Raw genomic sequence first — 23323 nt, 5'->3', positions numbered from 1 at the left:
TCCTTGGATCATCTTTATGTCACATTTCCACCTAATTTTGGTCATTGATAAAATTAGGAATAATAACGTTGGTCCCTACTTAGAAATTATTTACATAGATTGTGAGTAGCTATGGTTCAAGCATTGATCCTATGGTGCCTATTGGTAACAGCCTACTATCCTAAGAATGAACTGTTTATTCCTACTCACTGATTTTTGTTATGAAGATGGTTCATATTTATTAATCTTTATGGACTTGGCTTTGGAAGAATATGGAGATGCACAGATTGACCTTTTTAAAAAAGCAATGAAAAGCATTATTGGAGCATATTTTATACACATTACCGTTGGCTAGAAAATGTTTTTTTCTATTTTAAACTGAATGTGTAGAAAGAGACATTCATTTTTTTCCCCCTTACCTGAAGTGTGTGTGCATGTGGTTTGGTTTACTTTGAAGATGCGGGTAAACATTTGTTTTCATACAAGTTGTGAGAACCAACCCTAAAGTCTCCAATTGATTCATCTATTCATTTTATATCCAATATATAGGAAAAGCATACAATTGGTCATATTGAAACTTGGGTATAATATTTTTGTTTGATGTTGTGACTTAAGAAGTAACTGGCACAACAGTTCATTTATTCCATCTTGGATATAACAAAAAAAGGAAAATTGCAATGGAATATTGCATGTAGTCAGTATGTAATAAGGAACAGGCTAAGAATAATTAGAAAAGTATTTTTTTAAAAATCAGTTGGCTTCTGCATTTTTATGTCACATTTTTTTGGAAGTGGCTAAGGCTTTGCTGAAGGTTGAAGACTTTTCCCTGGGTGATTTGCAAAAAAAAAAGTCAAGGCTGAATTATTAGAATTGGTGGATAAGTTTAGGTTAAAATTAAAAGGAGGAACTAGGAAGACAGCAACGATTGAGTTAAGCACACAACCTTAGAAATTGCAGGAAAGACAAAGCATATTAGTCTATAATTCAGCTGAACTAACAAGAATTCTTTGTAGATGAAGCAACTTGAACCAGAAAGAGAATTAGAAGTGAAAGAAAAGAACAATAAATACCATGTTAAAAATGTTGATTGCTCGTTCACAAATCACACAGCAGACCTACTTCCCCATATGTTGGGGACATTGTGGTGAATCTAAGAGTGGGGGAAATGCACAGGGGAAAGAAGTAATGTGGAAAATGATAAACAGACAATGGCAGAAAGGGACAGACAATACAGAATTAAGAACAAATCAGATAAAATGAGAGATTACGTAAATAGTGAAAGACATTGTGACTTACTGGAACTTAGAAGGATGAGAGGAGATTTAATTGAAGTATATAAAATGCTAAAGGGATTTGACAAAGCAGACATAGAGTGGACATTTTCCCTTATGGAGAAATCTAGGAAACAAAGATATAGTTCCATACTATGGGGGTGGTGGATTTAAAGAAGAGATGAAGAAAAATTACTTTTTTCAAAGGATCATGAGTCTATGGATTCACTACCTCACAGTGCAGTGAACACCGGGCCACTGAATAAATTTAAGGAGTGAATGGACAGATTTTTAATTAGCTACAGGGTAAAGGGTTGTGGGGAGTGGGTAGAAAAGTGAAGTTGATACTGGAATGAGAACATGGTTGATCTTTTCCAATGGTTGTGCAAACTTGATGGGCTGAATTGCCTACTCATGCTAGCTCTTATGTTCTTATTTGAATTTATGTAGCATTTGAAGCAAAACAAATGACCTGGTAGTACAAATTGGGATAAGTAAGTATGATCTAGTCACCAGTAAGAAGGTATCAGCAAATCCAGAGGAATGACCTAAATTCAAGTAACCAGGATAGAGAAGCAGTCTGGATAGAGATGTGGAATGATAAAGTCAAGAGGCCACTTGTGGGATTTGTGTGTAAACCCTCTAACTGTAATCACATGGAATGACAGAGTTTCAAGGACGAAACAATGGGAGCTTGTCAAAAGGGTACTGCAATTATCACTTGGGAGTTTAGGTTGCATATAGTCTGGAAAATTCAATTCAATAAAGATAATTTAGCTGAGGACCAGCATGTCATGACACAAATTGGAGAATAGTTGAAACTAGACCTGATTTTGACAAACAAGATAGGACTAATTACTGACCTCTTAGTGATTGATTTTTATACAAAAATTTTATCCAATTTTGAATTTAAACAAAGAGTGTTATGAGACTATGAGAGCAGAGTTTATGAAAGTAAACTGGCAAATTAGGTTAAGGGATAAGTCAGTAGAGATGCAGTAGCAAACATTTAAGGGGATATTTCAGAAAGATACATTCAACAAGTAAGACATTTTAAAGGGACAGAACTGCCATCCATGGTGAACTTCAAAAAAAAGTCAAAGGTAGAATCAAACTCAAAGAAAATACAATTGTGCAAAGATAGGTGGGAAATTAGAAGACCTCTATCAGGTAACCCCTCAGCCTCCAACAGGCCTAGAATATTTTAGATGTCTGCACAGAAACCTAAGGTCAGCCCCCAAATGTTCCCAAAGCGCCCAGGAAAGTTCACTGTCAAGGGCAATTAGAGAAAAGTACCTCCTGTTTCCCCCACCCTCTCCAAATAAATGGAAGGAAATGGTGAAATGTTGCTCCTTAAATCCTCTTCTCTTGAGGCTGCTGCTGATATCAGCAATAAATGTGGTAAAGAAACAACTTGAGTTTAGAGGAGCAATTGGAGTTAGTGCTGGGGTGACTGAGAAAGGCGCTGGGGCAAAAGAAGCTGGGATCAGAGAACTGAGGGCTGGGAAGTGGGTCACAAAGAGCTGCTCAGTAAAGTGAGATTTTTACAAGGGAATCCTTTGCTGAGGCTGGAAGTGCCTTTTTGTAGAATCCCTGAAAGCAGGCCATTCAGCACATCGAGACCACACTGACCCTCCAAAAAGCATCCCATCCAAACCCACCCTATTTCTGTAAGCTTGCATTTCCCATGACTAATTCATCTAGTTGCACATCCCTTTTTACACCTGCAAGTTGTTGTATCTGGGTTGTGAGGACACTATCGAGGGGACTGTGTGATGAATATCAAGGTGACAGCTAAGATAAATGATCGTGGGGAGGGGAATAAGGAGTCTGCAAGGGAAGTATGAGGCGTGAAGAAGATTGTAAAGTGTGAGACAAATAACGTTGCGTGGAAGCTGTCGAGAGAAACAAGTTATAAGAGCGGTGTGAGGGATAAGAAGGAGGCTGTGAGGAGGGAGAAAGCGTTTGCCAGAGAACTTTGGGAAAGATAGAAGTTGTTAAGGAGAGAGAACAGTTTCAAACCTGTCAAGAAAGCAAAAGCTAGCTAACTAGAATCCAAACTAACTTTCAATCATGGAGTTAATGCCATCCTTGCAAAATAATATGGAATCTCAAGTTTAAGTTCAAGATTACTTGGAAAAATGCAGTGAATTGTGTTGTAATAAACACTGAGTATTAAATTTAAATGTGAGATTGAGAACCAAGATGCAGTCAGTATGCTTATAACTGTCTATTTAAAATCTTCTGTCTTTGTGCATGTGTGATGGAACATTTGCTATAATATCATCAATTTAGGGAAGGTGTGTTCAAGGTAATGAATTTTCGTATGTACAGTTATTTGTTGTTTTGAAAAAAACACTTTTTATAAAGCTGAAACTTATATTGTACCAGTTGAAATGCTATGATGTTGATGAAATGAATGCTTTGTGCATTGAGGATGTATCTATGAAGATGGACGAGGGACATTCAGTAGATGTAGTGTACCTGGACTTTTGATAAAGTCCCACATAGGTTAGTGAGCAAAGTTAGGGCGCATGGTATTGGGGGCAAAGTACTAACATAGATTGAAAGTTGGTTGGCTGATAGGAAACAAAGAGTAATGATAAACGGCTCCATTTCGGAATGGCAGGCAGTGACCAGTGGGGTACCGCAGGGATCCGTACTAGGACCACAGCTTTTTACAATATATGTTTATGATATAGAAGATGGTATTAGTAATAACATTAGCAAATTTGCTGATGATACTAAGCTGGGTGGCAGGGTGAAATGTGATGAGGATGTTAGGAGATTACAGGGTGACCTGGACAAGTTAAGTGAGTGGGCAGATGTATGGCAGATGCAGTTTAATGTGGATAAATGTATGGTTATCCATTTTGGTGGCAAGAACAGGAAGGCGGATTACTACCTAAATGGAATCAATTTAGGTAAAGGGGCAGTTCAGAGAGATCTGGGTGTTCTTGTACGACAGTCAATGAAGATAAGCATGCAGGTACAGCAGGTAGTGAAGAAGGCTAATAGCTAATTCTTGAGCGGCACGGTTGCACAGTGGTTAGCACTGCTGCCTCACAGCGCCAGAGACCTGGGTTCAATTCCCGACTCAGGCAACTGACTGTGTGGAGTTTGCACATCTCCCCGTGTCTGCGTGGGTTTCCTCCGGGTGCTCCGGTTTCCTCCCACACTCCAAAGATGTGTAGGTCAGGTGAATTGGCCATGCTAAATTGCCCATAGTGTTAGGTAAAGGGGTAAATGTAGGGTAATGAATGGGTTGTGCTTCGGCGGATCGGTGTGGACTTGTTGTGCCGAAGGGCCTGTTTCCACACTGTAAGTAATCTAATCTAATCTAATAGCATGCTGGCCTTCATAACAAGAGGGATTGAGTATAGAAGCAAAGAGGTTCTTCTGCAGCTGTACAGGGCCCTGGTGAGACCACACCTGGAGTACTGTGTGCAGTTCTGGTCTCCGAATTTGAGGAAAGACATTCTGGCTATTGAGGGAGTGCAGCGTAGGTTCACGAGGTCGATTCCTGGAATGGCGGGATTACCTTACACTGAAAGACTGGAGCGACTGGGCTTGTATACCCTTGAGTTTAGAAGACTGAGAGGGGATCTGATTGAGACATATGAGATTATTAAAGGATTGGACACTCTGGAGGCAGGATACATGTTTCAGCTGATGGGTGAATGCCCGAACCAGAGGACACAGCTTAAAAATATGGGGTAGACCATTTAGGACAGAGATGAGGAGAAACTTCTTAACCCAGAGAGTGGTAGCTGTGTGGAATGCTCTGCCCCAGAGGGCAGTGGAGGCCCAGTCTCTGGATTCATTTAAGAAAGAGTTGGATAGAGCTCTCAAGGATTGTGGAATCAAGGGTTATGGAGATAAGGCAGGAACAGAATACTGATTAGGAATGATCAGCCATGATCATATTGAATGGCGGTGCAGGCTCGATGGGCTGAATGGCCTACTCCTGCACCTATTGTCTATTGTTTATGCTTCTGCACAACTTAATACACCAGATGTCAACATGCGTATTATGAGGGTATTGTCTGTGACTGTGTCATCTAAAGACTTAGTGAGAATGAAAAAGTAACCCTTGAGGAAACTTCAAAAGAAGCCCTCAAAAAAGAAAAATGATTGAGCCTTGTTGCACAGATATCCAACAGCTGATTGACCACCTACAAACACAACATTTGTGCTATGATTTCAACCAGCAGCGTATTCCTCTAATGTTTATTGACTTAGGTTTGCTTGGATTCTTTGATGGCACACTTAGTCAAATGTTGATTTGATATCAAAAGCTTTCATTCAAGCTCATCTCTGAAATTCTGGTCTATTTTCCATGTTTGAACCAAAGTTGTAATGACGATTTTATATTGTGTATCATAATGTAAAATAAGAAATATTATTCAGAGAGGGCTATAAGGGTTCTCAAGACTGCTGCACCATAAGAACAAGATTGTATCCAGTCCTCGATATCAAATTCACTTTCATGCTGATGCCCAAGTCCCTTGATTTCCCAAACTTTATCCGTTTCAGTTCTGAACTTTTTTTATTCTTTCACGATATACTCAATTGTGTGTAAATACGTCACACACGTGTGTGTATTAGTCATGCCCACTAATGAGAACAAACAACACCAAGACATGATCAAACTTGAGAGAAAATTCAAGAAGCTTTTGATACAGCTATGTTAGTAATACTTCATTATAAAAGTTAAAACCACAGGAAAACAGATTAGAGCTTAAAACTGAATGAAGATCCATTTAAGATATGACATAAGATTCCCTGCCTCATAAAATGAGTGCTATCAGAAACAAGCACGCCCTGTGAAATCGTATGTTTATATTTCAATTTACAAGTAATGCCACAATCGGTTAAGTGCTGCAAGTAGGTTGAAATTGTTTGAACAATTCAGGATAATTAAAGATGAAACACCATATCTGCTCCCAGGAGAAACAATTCCACTCCAGGACATCCTAGATGGCTTCCAATTTCAAGGATCACAGTTTCCCCCGATGTGGTCAACAATGCCCTCTGGAATCTCCTCCACTTCCCGCACCTCCGCCCTGGAATCCGGCCCCCCCCAACCCACAACCTTCTCACCCCGGTCCTCACCTTCCACCCCACTAATTTCTGGATATAGCACATTATCCTCTGCCACTTCTGCCACCTATAATCAGACTCCACCACCAGAGATATATTTCCCTCCCCACCCGTGCCAACATTCCGCAGAGACCACTCCTTCCATGACTTCCTTGTTGGGTCTATGCCCCCTCACCCCACCAACCCACCCTTCAATCTCAGTACCTTCCCTTGATGCTGCAAGAGGTGAAAAACCTGTGCTCATACCTTCCCCCTCACCTCTGTCCAAGACCCCAAAGGATCCTTCGACATCCAGCAGAATTTTCTTGCACCTCGTCTACTGTCTCCATTGCTCTCGATAACAACTCGTGGAACGTTTCAGGGAATGTCTCTGGGTCACACGCACCAAACAACCCTACTGACTTGTGGCTGACCACTTCAACTCCCCCTTCCACTCCGCCAAGGACATGCGAGTCCTCGGCCGCCTCCACTGCCAAATCCAAGCCACCTGACGCTTGGAGGAAGAAAGCCTCATCTTCTGCCTTGGGACCCTCAACGTTGATTTCACAAGTTTCCTCAAATCCCCTCTCCCCACCTCATCCCAGATCCAACCCTCCAACTTGGCACCACCCTCTTGAACTGTCAAACCTGTCTATCTTCCTTCACACCTATTCCCTCCATCCTCCCCTCTGACCTATCACGATCACCCTCTCCCACCTCCATCTACCTACCGCCTTCCCAGCTACCTTCGCTCCAGCTCCACCCCCATCTTCCTGTTTATCTTTCAGCCCCCTTGCTCGCTCCCCCCCTCCCCATTCATGATGAAGGACTTATGTCCGAAATGTCGATTCTCCTGCTCCTCTGATGCTGCCTGACCTGCTGTGCTTTTCCAGTGCCACACTTTGACTCAAAATATTAACTCTGCTTCTCTCTCTACAATACTCCTCTGATGCTGCCAGATGTGCCAAGTTTCTTCAGCACTTTCTATTTGTGCAGTAGAATTAATATTTGCAATCAGGGCTAAATTTATGACTTTAATATTAACAGAATTTTGTAGGAAGCAGTTAAAATCACTTCTTGGCAATATGTTCTACAAGCAATCTGATAGCTGGATTTTCAGAAATTAAGTGAGAGTAAATCATTGACATTGTTTACATGATACTGTTGGAGAAATTCTTGAGAAGCAGTATAAAACAAAGAATAGGCCAGCTCCTTGGGGACACTTGACATCATCAAATGAGAGAGAAGAGAAGCCACTGGTGTAGGTGCAGTCGTGACGTTTGAATAGATAAGAATTAGAACCATGAGGTTCTGCATATTGGAGGAGAGACAATGGTGTTGGTAGACCTGATTTAAATTTGAAAGCCGTTAAGAGGTTGAGGAATTATATCAAAAATAAAAATAAAAAGTATGCTCTTCATGGCCACATTGCTTTGAGAAAAGGTTGAAAGAATTTGGGAGATTAATTAATGATGCTCATGGAGCAGAGTGATTTTGTTTATCTATCAGGTGGTATTGATGTGTTAGATGATGGAATTAAAATGTAGTTTTATCCTTGAATTATTTTGTCTTTTCACTTATCAAGTACAATACAATTAGTTGTGTACATTCCTGCATTGTTTATGAAATCTAGTGAAGATTTCCAGAGATCTTTGATGATTTTTCATTTTAATTGCTCTGAATAATTAATTTGGGAAAGATCAAATTATACGAACCAATTCTGACTCTGATGTTTTGCTAGTGCTGGCCATGCTAATTCACAGTAGGAATCTTCACAGAAAAATGTTAAGAATCCAATGGAGAAATATGGATATCTATTATATAGGCATATAGCCAACAAGCATAATGGAAAACAGAATTTTAAATTTATTGCATTTGTTGTTATTTTTAATGAATTAGGTAATGTATTAAAGTCTGCAGTAATTTATATTCTGCTGTTCATGATTTACAGCTTCAGTTACACTTTAGATACTGGCAACACAATGCACTCCAGTAATTTTAATAATAAAATTTAAATGACCAAAGTTCTGAACTAACAATTTGTCTTGACTGCAGAAATAATATCACTCAACTTAATTCTGTTTTCAACTTCTGCTGCTACATGTATATTTGCTTATACATGAATCAATCCAATCTAATTTATTCACTGTAACTATTCTCTAAATGAAGATCCGGTCTAAGACTTGTTGATTACATCCATCTCTTGAAAATCATTGATTTGTTGCATATTATCACAATATAATACCCAACTGGATCTTCCTTTCACTAAAATGTTTCAACTTGTTCAGCAAAAAGACTTTTTGATCGCAATGTATTACTTTATTCTATCCTTAAAGTTCATTAAAAACATTCACCAATCATTTACTTTTGTTTAAGTTAAATTTGCAGTTACATTTTTTCTTTCCTTGGCTCCAATTTAGTTTATTTTACTTCATAGACAAAGCAACATTGGGATTATAGGGTAATCAATCTGTAAAAGAAAATGTTCATGCAACATTGTTATATATAATAAGTGATTTTGTCCAATGAAATGCTCATTAACCAACCTAGCTGATTGGATTCAAGCTCAAATTTCATAGGAGTTAATGGCTGGTGTGAATACTTGAAAATAGGTTAGCTGTGCTGGGAAGGGTGTGTAATCATAGTATCAGTGCTCTGAAGATGTTGAACTCAGTGTTGAGTTCTGAAACTGTAAAATGTTTAAACAGAAAATGTGGTGCTGTTCCTCCTGCTTTGCTGGAGCACTGCAGAAAACCCAGAACTGGGTGGTGCTGGGAACTGTTACTAAGCATTGGTAGTAGCGGCAGTGATGATGGATGGTGGCTGTGATCTTGTCTATGATTCTGGCCTAATGGTATTTAAAGGTTGATTTTCTAGCTGCCCAACACATAATTGATCGATGAAAAAGTATAAATTTCTGACTGACCTGAACTGTGTTCTGTTTAATTCACTGTATATCAATTAAAAACAAAGTAATGATCATCATATGGTCCTATGAAATCTTTAATAAACAATCTTTCGAGATTTAACATGACTGGTTCTCACCGTAAATTCATCATTCCTTAGGCCAAAAATAGGGCCATGAAGTTTCTGGGATGAGTGGGTAGCTTTCCAAGTGTTTGTGTTCATGCTTTCTGTTGCGTCTTTACTGAAGGTAGATGAAGCCTGTTTTCGGCTCGCCATTACAGCAAAGGCACAGTTCTTATTATGTTCAGTAATGGGAACCTGGCTATAGATTACCATATCAATTCACTGGGACCCGAGCAAAGTCTTTTGAACACAGGACTACGAAAGACATGGTGATATATAAAAACGAGTGAGGGCTGCTATGCTGTTGGGAATATGGCTGCCCTCATTCCCACTGTGTTGCATCAAATTGACAGTGAGATGTGTTGCTTCTTGGCAAAATGACATTGGGCTGAATTTTACCAGCCCTCTGTGTGTTGGGAACAGACCCGAGAGAGCCTGTGAAATAACAAGGAGCCGCATCTTGATGGCTTTCTGCAGGTGGCTTCCGTGTAATAGCTTGATAAATTAGTACGTCAGAACCTGAAGTGCCATGACTCAAAGAGGGGATTTAGAGATAAATGACAGCTCTCCCTTCCCCAGTGATCCCTGTGGAGAAGGGTTCACTTGCTCAATAAAGCATATTGCATTACAGCCTCTAAATTTGAATTTTACTTGCCTGTCTGACAGTATCTGCATTTTGGAGCAACTTTCATAGTGGATTCTGAGATATCAGAACATCAGTCCTCTGATTAGGCTGGCAGCATCAGCAGTCTACCCCACCATCCTTAATTCGAATACAGGCGGCCAATTAGGAGATCCCCGATGGTGAATTTGCTGAATCTGTTCCATGGCAAGTGCAAGTTCAGGACCTGATGCTTGGCCAGACACTAAGGTCTTGAAGCTCAAACTAGAATTCAGTCCATTGCTTCTGTGGGAAACTGAAATGATTTGTTACTTGCTGCTGTGTTGGAAGTGTTCATCGAGTTTCACCAGAGTTTTTTAGTATATTAGATCACAATGTAAATGTGAAGTATGCAGTGATGAATAGATTTTTGAGAGGAGCAAAGGTGGTAATTGTCTAAGTGGATAACACGCAAAAGATAGACTTTTGAGACCAAGGAAATGACAAATTTGAATTACCTTTATAATATTCTTTATTTTTCCATAAATTTAATTTTTGCTTAGTAATAATTAATAGTGAATGACTGACAGCTATAAATGAGTTTTATTTCAAGTACTTTTCCTTTTGAAGTAGGTTGAAAGGATTCAAACCAATCTAATCATTATTCACACAGCCCTGAGTATAACAGCTGGCAACTGGGCACTTAACTATATGTTTGGTAAATATAATAAAGGTTTTTCATATCCAGTGTTTGCTCTTTATGGACAGTAAATGGGGTTGAGCTAAAATATTTGACAAATGATATTCAGTGTTAGAAAAAACATGGATAAGATTAGACTGTGGAGGAGCATTTGCGTCTTTGTGTAGGAGGTGGAGGGAATAGAATTTGACATTGACTAAACCTGCACATTAATTATTCTGGCATCATTAAAAGGAAATCAAATCACATGAAGCTGTGCAAGCTTAATGTAGATTTTAAACACAATCAGTTGTCAGGAATTGGATTGGAATTCAGCTGTGCTGTAAAGAAAAGAAAGCTGATGGTGTATGAATATAGAGGTTTCCTCTTTCTATGGTAACAAAAAAATGCTGTTTTCCCCAAACAAGACTGGTAATAAATAGGCAAGAACTCACAGCTTCCAATGTCTCCCATATATTGTTGACCTAACATATTTCTAAAAAATCACTTCAAGTCGTGGAGTCATAAAGTATGGAATCAAGCCCTTTGGCCCAACATGTCCATACCAACCCCGTTTCCTAAACTGAACTCGTCCCATTTGCCTGCGTTTGGCCAATGTCCCTCTAAACTTTCCTATCATGTACCTGTCCAAGCCATAGAATTCCTACAGTGTGGAAGCTGGCCATCAGGTCCGAGTCTATACCAACCCTCCGAAGAGCATCCCACCCAGACCTGGCTCTCTATTGTATCCCTGTAACCTTGCATTTCCCATGGCTAATCCAGCTAATCTTCACATCCCTGGACATGATGGGCAATTTAGAATGGCTAATCACCTAATCTGCACATTTTTGGACAGTGAGAGGAATCCGGAGGAAAGCTATGCAGCCACTGAAAGAATGTGCAAACTCCACACGGACAGTCGCCCAAGCATCGAATCGAACCCTTCTATATTCTCATCCAAATCGTTTATATAAATGACAAACAACAGTGGATCCAGCACAGATCCTTCTGGCACACTGCTGGTCGCAAGCCTTCAGTCTAAACAACAATCATCTACCACCATTCTCCTCCTATCAAGCCAATTTTTTATCCAGTTGGATTGCTGACACTGGATCACGTACCTTGGTCTGAATAAGTTTGGAATTTACCTCTTAGTACCTTAATTTTTAAAAAAAATTCAAATTGTTGATAGGCTCACTCTGTCACCCTCAGGATGCTGTTTTAAGTTTTGTGGGGTAGAAAAGAGAAGACGGCATTTCGAAGATTTTTGGTGAATGTAAATATGTATTCCTTTTATAGAGCAGCCTATGGTACATAGTGCTATGAAAAAGACATGCTGTCCCAGTGAATGAAAGGCAAAAAGCTTTCACAACATGTCTCTGTTTTTTCAGCAATATTTAATCTCTGCACTACAGATGAATAATTACCATCTTACTTTTAAAGAATTTAGTTATTCTTTGGTAAATTCCTGAGCAGCCATATATCGATCCTATCATAGATTCCTACAGCATGGAGACAGGCCCTCCAGCCAAACTGGTCCATGCCAAACAAAATCAAGATTAAAATAGTTCTGGAAAAGCACAGCAGGTCAGGCAGCATCCAAGGAACAGGAAAATCGATGTTTCGGGCAAAAGCCCTTCATTATTTCTTTTCCAGCACCACTCTAATCTCGACTCTGATCTCCAGCATCTGCAGTCCTCACTTTCGCCATGCCAACCAAAATGTCCATCCACATTGACCCTATTTCCCTGCACTTTCCCATATCATTCTGAACTTTTGCCATCCATGTATTTGTCCAAATGCCTTTTAAATGTTGTTAATGTACCCTCTTCAACCAATTCCACTGGTAGTTCATTTCATATGTGTACCACCCTCTCTATAAACAAGTTGCCCCTCAGGTTTCTTTTTATTCTTTCCTCCCTAACCTTAAGCAGATGTCCTCTACTCCTTGATTCCCAACCCTGTGAAAAAGATTGAGTGTACTCACCTTATCAATGCCTCTCAATGATCAATGATCTTATCAATGATCTTATACACTTCAAGATTCCTCCCAGTGTCCTATTTTCTAAAGAAGTAAGTCCTAGCTTGTCCAACCTCTCCCTGTATCTCAGACGATTGAGTCCTGGCAATATCCTTGTAAATTTCTTCTACACTCTTTCCAGTTTAATAACATTCTTCCTATAACAAGGTGACCAAAACTGAACATAATACTCCAAGTCTGATCTCACCAACATCCTGTATAACTGCAACATAACTTCTCAACTTTTTTACTCAATGCCCTGACTGAAGACCAGTGTGCCAAAAGCCTCGTTCACTGTCCTGTCTATCTGTGACTCCACTTTCAGAGAACCATGCACCTGAACTCCAAGGTCCCTCTGTTCCACTACACTCATTAAGGCCCTACCTTTCACCATGAAGATTACTTCTCAATCTTGAATTTTTTCAACTATCAAAAGAACCTCTTGCAATCCTCGTTTATATTTCTAGCTGGCTAACTTTCATATTTCATCATCTCTCCAATTATTGCTTTTTTTAAGTTGACCTCTGCTACATTTTAAAGGGTTCCCAATCCTCTGGCTTCCTAATAATCTTCACCACACTATATGCTTTTTCTTTTGCTTTTATGCTGTCCCTGACTTCCCTTGTCAGCCGTGGCTACCTCGTCCTTACCTTAGCATGTCTCTTCTTTCTTGGGATTCATTTCTGCTGTGCCTACTGAATTACACCTAGAAACTCCAGCCGCTGCTGCTCCAACTTCCCTTCCAATCTACTCTGGCCAGTTCATCCCTAATGTCTTTGTAGTTACCCTTACTGAATGTTACGATGTGGAGGCAAACCCCTCTGTTAGTTACACCAGAAAAGCTTGCTTCTCCTTGTAATCTGTTAAAATATGAGTGACAGAGAACTCCCAAATACCACTATTAAAAGAAAATAAATTAATTTAATTTCTAACTCTAAAAGTGAACATTAAACAAAAACTATTCACAAATCTAAGCCCCCTTTCTCTTAACTGCTTACTATTTGCCTCCAACTCTATAACAACTCTATAAGACACTTATTAAAATTACATTAACTTAATGTAATTGTCTTCTGTGTCTTCATTCTTCTGGCTACTGATCTCCCTGGGGGATCTTCTTTCTTACTGCGAGTATATTTCATATGAAAAGGTTCCTTTGAAAGAGAGTATTTTCTAATTTCTTTGACAGTAGTATGTTAGATGGGCAATTGGCTCTCCAGGAGTTTCTGTCTCTATGGCAGTTGCTCTCTGACTAATTTTCAAAATGTCCGCATTGTTATAGTCCCGAACATCGGATCATCTCATTGGTTCAATGTTGACGAAACAATAAATTCAAACTTAATTGTGTTTTAGTATCCTGGGGCATAATTTAAACTAATTGGTTAAATTTGAATGTTTTCAAAATAACAACCAAAACTCAGGTATCCATTTCACAGCCAATGCTACATATTTTCAATTTTCCAGTACACTCCGGGACTGCCAACTTGTCATATACACAGGTGCTTGTAAGCTCTCAGTTCAGAACAGCGTTTTCTCCCGGTCTTAAAGGTACAATACATGCCTTCAACTTTATAATATCAATTATAATACCATTACATCTGATTCTACATTCTCCCTCTGAAACTACCGGGTGAATTTTATCATATTATGGTCATTGACCCATGGGATCCTTCACCTTAAGGTATCTCATTGCACATCAGCAAATCCAGAATTGCCTGTTCCTAGTGGGCTATCTACAAACTATTCTTAATAAAAGGTCATAAACATTACACAAATTCCTTTTCTGGAGATCCAATTCCTCAACTGATTTTCCCAGTCCACTTGCATTTTGAAATTTCTCATGATTATTGTAAGTGTCCTTTTCTGTCTCCTGATTCATTTTCTTCCCCACATCCTGACTGCTACCTACTATGACACAACTTCCATCAGGATGTTTTTTCCCTTTGCCGTTCCTCAACTCTATCCACACAGATTCTATGCCTTCTAACTCCACATCGCTTCTTGCTATTGATTTAATTTGATGTCTTACTAACAAGACAACCCCATCTCCCTCTGCCGATCTGCCTGACTTTCAATAGGACATGTATCCTTCCTTAGATATTTAGTTCCCAGCTCTGATTCTCTTGCAGTAATGTCTGTGATACTCACAACATAATACTTGCCAATTTCAATCTGCACTACGAACTCATTTAACTTGTTTTGTATACTGCATGCATATCAATACAGCGCTGTCAGTTCTATGTTGGCTGCCCCCTTCTCAGAATTGCCTCCTTATCTGCTATACCTGGAAGTTAAATTCCTGAGTCCTTCTATATACTCTATCCTATTACATGTCCTAAAAACCATAATAACCTCTGCTGAGCCTCCTGTCCTTCTTGCATAATTTTTCATGCAGTCTGATCCAATCCCTTTGCCCCACCCTTTTAGTTTACAGTCCTATCCAAAGCTCTAGTTATGCTATTTGCCAGGACTATGGTCCCACCATGATTCGAATGAAGCCTGTCCCATTGGAACAGCTCCTTGTTTATCCAGTACTGATGTCATGAATTCAAACCTGTTTCTCCCAGTGTGTCTTAACAAGATTCACCAATTTATTAAGTTAGCAAAACAAGTACAACAGAAATGATGTAGCTGAAAAATGTGTTGCTGGAAAAGCGCAGCAGGTCAGGCAGCATCCAAGGAGCAGAAATGATGTACTCAGGCGCTGGATTTAGCTATTCCATGATGAAATGGAAATCTTCAGTTGGCGGGAATGCTGTCTCTTCTTTCTCTTTATATATATGTAACTACTGAAAAGGAGACTTTATTACCCCTTTCCAAACCACAACCTGTAGCATTATCAGACCTTTCTCTGAACACTGGTCCAGACGTTTCATGATAAGAATCCTAACTGCCCAGATAATGTATGAACATGGCCAATCTTGGAGTGATTAGGTAGTGTATGCACAACCTGTGATTGGTTTCTTTATTACAGTCATCTTACTGGCATCATATCCCATTATGTACTGATTGGTCTTTTAACATGTCATTCACTAATGGAGTTGTCACTGCTCACTATCGCTTCACTTCTCATTTAACTGAATTTTGTAACTTACTGCTGAGTTAACAAAACATTTTTTTTGACCATTTGTTTTGTAATGGGGGATGTCGTGTCCTGAATTCATACCTTGAATTAATCATCTGAGATTTTGCTTAATTGATACAAATCCCTCAATAACTCAAAACACCTTTGTTTAGAACTTTATCTGCTTGATGTATTTTGCAACTTTATAGCAGAGAATACTGTATTTGGAACAAATTAGTTTAAAGTAATGAAAGTGTGAAAAGTTGCTTACAATGTAAAAATGATACAGAAAATTACAAAGTACAAAGCCATGAAATCACAAAGTAGGTTATAATTAAAAGTTGTACATGGGACTCGGCAAGATAGCGGCGATTCTGTAGAACTGCTGTCGACAACTCTGCCTAATAACCAAGGCGTACTGGTGTTTTTTGCCATCCCTGGCCAACTTATGTGGTGGAATTATTAGTTTAAAACCTGACAGAACACATATTTATTAATATTTGGGAGTGAAAAGGATGCCAAAGGGAAAAGGAGTGAGCAAACTGCAGCAGGGAGGACACTCCTCTGTAGCACTAGACATACCAGAGACTGCAGCAGCAGTAGCCTCTCCTGAACCCCCTGGGGACCTGACAGACTCTCAGGAATTGGCTGCAGTGATGGAGAGACTTACCTTGAAAGTTGGGGCTGCCATTGAAGATATCCGTGGGCAGATTCGTGCCCAGGTCCAACCTATCGCATCCATGCTGCAGAAGCATGAGCAAGAGATCCAGAGACTCGGGGAGCGGCTGGAGGAGGTGGAGGGTCGAACTAAGGCTTCGGAAGCTGTGATGGAGTCCTCATCTAATCGGATTCAGGTGCTGGAGCAAGAGGTGCGGGCCTTGCGATACCATATTGATGACCTCAGAAATCAAGGTCGGAGGATAAATCTCCGAATTGTCGGGCTCCCTGAAGGTGAGCAACCAGTGAGCTTCTTTAAAAGCTGGCTGCCGACATTTTTGGGCCTTCACATCAAGTCCAGCAGGCTGCAGATTGAAAGGGCTTAACGGGTTACAGTGCACAGGTCAGGGCTGTTGCAGCGCCCCTGCCGGGTCCTAGTGCACTTCCACTCATATAAGGACAAGCAAAAAGTGATACAAGCTTCTAGATTACTGGGAAACGATCTGCAGGCACTGCTATACAATGGATCAAAAATCATGTTTTTCCAGGATTTCTCAGCTTTAATTCAAAAGAGGAAGTCCTTCGATGAAGTTAAAAGAGGCTGAGGAACCTGGGCATCAAGTACTTCATGAGATATCCCGCAGTGCTCCGTTTCAGCCACGAGGACTCAGTTTATAAATTTGACTCAGCGGATAAAGCTAAAAACTTCATAGACATTTTAAAATAGACAGACTGGCCTGAAGAATATGGTTAACATTTGTTCTCTTTTCCTTCTTTCCCCATATTTTCCTTTTTTTTTATTCCTTTCTTTCTCCTTAATAATTTCTTTTTTGGAAAGGGGGAAAAAAAATCTTGGAATAAGTTGTTCCTTTTTTTTAATAACTGGATTTTCTGTTGGGAAATTTTGCGGATGTTCTTTGTTGTTCCCCTTTTTTTTGTTTGTTCTGTTTCTCTTTTAGTAACAAGTAGGGGTGACAGGGATGGCTGGAGTGCTCACCCTGACCTTGTCTTTTTTCTGTTGATTTAAGGATCATCTCCTTGTTTTTTTTCTGGCCTAAGGCTGGGGCACAGTCTGCATTTGAAGGAGCTGTGAAGGAAGGGATGGGTAGGGTGAGTGCCCCCTATGGGCAGGGGGAAGGTTTTATAGTTGGTTTTCTTGGTAGTTTTTTATGGATATAGTCCTTCGACTCTGAGTCTTTATTTACTTGTGCTTGGCGCTTTGTAAGCAGTGTTCCCCCCCCCCCCCCCCCCCCCCCCACCACCAGGGGTTCAAGGGAATCTGAAAGGGGAATATGGCTAAGTGTCTTATTAAATGGTGTACCTGGAACATTAAGGGAAGTCATTCGCCTGTTAAAAAGAAAAAGGTGCTTTCTAGCCTTAAGAGGGAAAGGGTTGATATTGCTTTTTGGCAGGAAACCCATCTTGATGATGGGAACATCTGAAATTACAACAGGGGGTTATGACTGGGTATTCTTTTCATTCTTTACTACTAAAAGTAGGGGAGTGGCGGTACTTATCCAGAAAAATCTGCGTTCACATTATATGAGTAGGGATGGTTTGTGATACTTACCAAAGCCCTGATACATGGGGAGGAATATGGCATTTTAAATGTCTACTGTCTCCGGTGCATCCTCTCAAATTTTTGATTAGTGCTTTCTCTAAGTTGAGTGCTTTTGGAACACGGCACATTATTATAGGGGGGGGAATTTTAATTGTCTTTTGGATCCGACAGTGGACAGGATGCCTTGTGGGTGCCCAACTATTTCTTTGCAGGCCAAGCAGGTGGTTGACTTATGCGAGGAGTTGGGGCTGTTGGATATTTGGAGATGTCTTCACCCTACCGGCAGGGACTTCATTTTTTCAAACCCATATAAATGTCACAAGTGGATTGACCTCTTTCTGGCTCCCTCGGCCCTTCTGGATTCGATTATGGGTTTTAAAATTGGAAATATAGCTATCTCTGATCACGCGGCATTATATTTGGAGATTAAGCCGACAGTGAAGGGCTAGGTTTGCGGCACTGGTGGTTGGACCCTTTTCTCCTTAAGGATTGCAAATTTGTGGAATACTTTTTGAAGGAGTTTCAAGAATTCTTGACTATCAACTCGGGCACGGCTAATAGTCCGTCCATGCTATGGGAGACTGCTAAGGCCTTTGCTAGGGATTAGCTATTTCTTATTCGGCTAGCTGGAAACGACAGAAGGAGGAACAGCAGCGTCTACTTGAGGTGTGGTTGAAAGCTGTCGAGGTGGCACATTTTGCGCGGCCTTCGATGACTAAGCTACAGCGGATCACAGCCCTCCAGGCTGCTATGAATTCAATACTGACACAAAACGCAAAGAAAGAACTTGCTTTTGCTAGACAGAGGCTGTTCGAATATGAGTATTGGCCAGGGAAGTATTTAGCGTACCTGACTAGGAAAAAGCGTGCTTCTCAATCCATTACCGCAATCAGAGACAGCGTATGATGCTAAAAAGATTAACGAGGCTTTTTGGAGCTTTTACTCTGAATTGTATCGGTTTGAAGGTTGAGGACAGGAGAGCTAAAATGAAGGTCTTTTTTTAAGAACCTGGACCTCCCAGGGATAACCTTGGAACAGGCCTCTCTCTTTAATGACCCCTTGACAGTTCAGGAAATACAGGAGGCAGCTAGGCAACTTCAGAGTGGGAAAGCGCCTGGCCCTGATGGTCTCCCGGGTGAGTTTCATAAGGAGTTTATAGGGATTCTGTCAGGGCCAATGTTGGAGATGTACAATCACTCCTATATGCATGAACGCCTACCACCATCTTTGAGAGAAGCTAATATTTCCTTAATTCTTAAGAACAGGAAGGTTCCTGAGGATTGTGCCTCATACAGGCCCATCTCTCTATTAAATTCAGATTTCAAGATTCTGTCCAAGATCCTGGCGCTGATATTGGAAAAGGTATTATTAAAGAGGACCAGACAGGCTTTATATGGGGCCATAGGTCCTCTAATAATATTAGAAGGTTGCTGAATGTGGTCCAAGTGTGTCAGCAACGATCGATTCAGGGATTGGTGATTTCCTTAGATGCAGAAAAAGCATTTGGCCAGGTGGAATAGCTGTATCTTTTTTATGGGTAAAAACAAGGACTGCAGATGCTGGAAACCAGATTCTAGATTAGAGTGGTACTGGAAAAGCACAGCAGTTCAGGCAGCATCCGAGGAGCAGGAAAATCAATGTTTCGGGCAAAAGGCAGATCTCTATTCCTGATGAAGGGTTTTTGCCCAAAACATTGATTTTCCTGCTCCTCAGATGCTGTCTGAACTGCTGTGCTTTTCCAGCACGTGTCTTTTTTATGTCTCCGGACAGTTTGGGTTGGGTGGGGTCTTTGCTAAGTGGGTGGAGGTTTTATATCGCCACCCTCTGGCTGTGGTCATCACCAACGGGATGAAGTCTTGGAATTTTAGGATTGGTAGGGGTAGTTGGCAAGGCTGCCCCCTCTCACCATTGTTGTTTACGTTAGTGATAGAGCCATTCGTCAGAACGTCCACATAACTGCTCCGGAAGTGGGATCGAGGGCACACAAGATTACATTGTACGCGGATGATGTCCTTCTGTTTTTATTGAACCCGATCACCTCCGTACCCCATTTGATACAATGTATCAATTCATTTAGGGCTATTTCAGGATATAAGATTAACTTGGCAAAATCAGAGGCTATGCCTTTGGGAAACCTTAAGGATGTGCCAGAAGTTGAAGGTGGCCCTAAGTTCCCTTTCAAGTGGTCATGGGCAGGGTTCCGATACCTAGGCATTTTTATTACCCCCAAGTTTGATCTGTTATTTCGGACTAACTTTGTTCACTTGTTCGACAATATTAGGCGAGATCTCCAGAGATGGGAGGCTCTTCCAATTTCATGGCTGGGCTGAATATCTCTCATTGAGATGAATGTTTTCCTTGTTTGCTTTATTCCACACATATGCTCCCTATAATGTTTCCCAGGTCAACACTACGGAAGCTTATGGGATGGTTTGGTTCCTTTGTTTGGCATCATGGGCGGTCCCTCATCAAACTTACTAAATTGCAGTTGCCTCAAGGAGGGGGAGGAGTTGATTTCCCAGACATCAGGAGGTATCAGTTGAGTTCCCTGCTGTCCTTTGTCTGTGATTGGGAAGGTAATGATCCAGGCTCAATGTGGCTGGATGTTGAGGTCTCCCAGGCAAAGTGCCCTCTTATTAACTTGTTCATGGATAAGATGAGGACAGTTATGGACCACTGCCGGAACCCCATTGTCATTAGTACAGTCAAGGCAGTGCATCAGAGTGAGGGTTGCTTATCCATAACTTCGCCACTTACACCTATAGTTGGCATGCCAGGGTTCTGACCAGGGATGATGGACTCAGGGTTCAAACTATGGGCAGCGAGAGGAGTTTCTAGTTTGGGAGACTTGTTTGAGGGGGAGGTTGTGATGTCTTTTGAGCAGCTGAGCCGCAAATATGGGTTGCCCAGCAGAGACCTTTTCTGTTTTTTTCAGGTTAGGGATTTCATCCAGAAGAAAACAACACTTCTCACTAAGCCCTATAAGCCCGATACAGAGAGGTTGTTGCTACATTCCACAAGCACCCTTTCGGTTAGTGCCCTCTATCGCCTGTTGTGTGGCAGGGCCTAGCAGGATATTAACTGGTTATGTGAGATCTGGGAACAAGAACTAGGAATGGAGATCTCTTCTGAAACATGGGAGAACATATGGGAGAATGATCGAAAGATCACAATCTATAATAGGACATACACTATGCAGTTAAAAGTTCTGCACAGGGTTCATCTGGCACCAGACTATCTAGCAAAGTTTAAAAAAGGGGCATTTTCAGTGTGCCCCAAATGTAAAATAAGTGTAGGTACTCTTACCCATTGCTTCTGGACATGCCACAGGCTCCGTGTTTATTGGAGCACTGTGGCGGGAGAGATAGGGAGGGTATTGAGGACTGAAGTCAAAGTAGACCCGATATCTCTCCTCTTAGGTCTACTGAATTTACCATATTTAGACAGGCATGGGAAGAAACTATTTAATATTCTTGCGTACTGTGCACGGAAGAATATTGTGATGAATTGGGTGTCTGAGAACCTGCCAGGCTTGCTGGGAAGGCAGAAATTAGTTATGGAGCACATTCCCTTGGACGTTTTCACAAACATGGTGCACCACACAACAGACATGGCCGCCCTACTTCAGTTATTTAGATTTATCAGTTATCTTAACTAGGGCGTTTGTTTAACCAGGATGGTTAGGTTTGTGACGCCCTGGGCCCTGGAAGGGGTCTCCTGAGTTAATACGGGTGTATATACAATGCTCCTGTTCCTTTGTTTGGGAGCTTTGCACTGAGCATAGCTGCTCTGTATTTTGTGTTTTTTTTTGCTTTCCTTTCTGTTTTTTTGATGTATTAGTTATTTACTTATTTATTGGTGTTCCATGAATAGTTAGTAGTTAGTAGACAGTAGTTGTGTTGTAATTTGTGTTTTGATTTCTTTTTATTATACTGATATTTGTTATTGATTTGTATTTTTCAATTATTTTATGTTTCTAAAGTTAAAAAAAAATTGCTAATAAATATATTTACAAAAAAAAGTTGTACAAAATGCACATATAGAATAATTGCAAAATAAACAATGTATAAAAGGTGAGGTAATGAGATAGCCTTACATATTCAGTCAAAAGCTTAGAAAAATTATTTGTTTGCAAAATAAACACACATTGTTATAAACACTAACTCTAAATACATTTATCAAAAATGTGACTGCTTTCTAGATAAAACACTGAACTAAAAACATAGAATGCAATCGTTATCTTTCCTTGTTCTGAAGATACATTCTTGACAATGACTTAAGATATAAAAGCTTTGCCATTCAGCCACAACAAAGAAGCACAATATTTGGTTAGTCGGTTAATACACTCTGAACTAAACTATTCATGGAACATTATTTTTCCTATAGTTTCTTTTTAATTCCTTCATGGAATCTTGGTATGACTGGCTAGGCCAGCTTTTGTTCCCCATCCTTAATTGCCCTTGAACTAAGTGACTTGCTGGGCCATTCCAAGGATAATTCAAAGCCAGCCACATTGCTGTGGATCTTGAGTCACAGGTGTGTGCAAACAATCAGCAGTCTCATAGAAGCAGCAAAGAAGAGCAGACATCAGAGGAGCAAAGTCCTATGCTAGGACATAAAACTGGACGAGATGACTGAGCTGGGGTTGAAGGAGACCGTGGATAATTTGAAACTAAAAATAAGTATCTTGAAGACATTTATTTGGGTGAATTGGAGTTTGGCAAGGAAAGACTGATGGAAGTAAGCATGCAAAGTGTGGCAATATGAATGAGTTGCAATTTATGGAGGTTGGAAGAAAATATTAAATAAATTGCAGTTTTACAACAGTGGAGTCGAAAAGAGGAACAATAGAGGTGAACTTTCTTGAAGAAATCATGATAAATTGAAGCAAGTTAACTTGGAGTTGATTAATATGTCCTCCAAAAGGTAGCATATAAATAATAGATTGGTGAAGAGGGAGTGAATATTTTATGAAGATGGAATATTTTATGGGATATTTTACCTTTTAAGTAAAATCATTTTTGAATGAGGTAAGAAATCTTGATGATAATTGAATAGTGATGTGCATTATATCCATCCTCCTTATTGAAGGTTGACTAAGGTATCATTTATCAAGTTAATATTCATATATTTTATATTTTTAACAGAGACCTTGCTGCCAGAAACTGTCTTGTAGGTGACAATAATGTTCTTAAAATCAGTGATTTTGGAATGTCAAGACAGGAAGATGATGGAATTTACTCATCGTCCGGCTTGAAGCAAATTCCAATTAAATGGACAGCTCCTGAGGCTCTAAACTATGGTAAAAAAGTGTTAATTTATCTAATGCAAATATTGTGCAGTGTATTTTTATCGCAACTATTTACTTAACACTGATTGAAT

The 23323-nt window shown here is 40.2% G+C and overlaps 1 protein-coding gene across 4 annotated transcripts in view; it reads left to right on the top strand.

The window, feature by feature from the left end:
• fer (fer (fps/fes related) tyrosine kinase) overlaps positions 1–23323 on the top strand; it is a 216893-nt gene that overhangs the window by 177782 nt on the left and 15788 nt on the right. For all 4 annotated transcript variants that reach the window (XM_043710381.2, XM_043710372.2, XM_043710364.2 and 1 more), the window contains one exon: positions 23089–23243. In XM_043710381.2, the coding sequence (XP_043566316.1) occupies positions 23089–23243 (155 nt within the window). The remainder of the gene's footprint in view (positions 1–23088; positions 23244–23323) is intronic.

Source organism: Chiloscyllium plagiosum, unplaced genomic scaffold (assembly GCF_037043375.1).
Source record: "Chiloscyllium plagiosum isolate Xiang-an unplaced genomic scaffold, Cpla_swu_hap1 HiC_scaffold_2, whole genome shotgun sequence".
NCBI classification, from domain to species: Eukaryota; Metazoa; Chordata; class Chondrichthyes; order Orectolobiformes; family Hemiscylliidae; genus Chiloscyllium; species Chiloscyllium plagiosum.
Note: the sequence above shows the minus strand (reverse complement) of the source record. Positions and strands in the feature narration are given on the sequence as shown.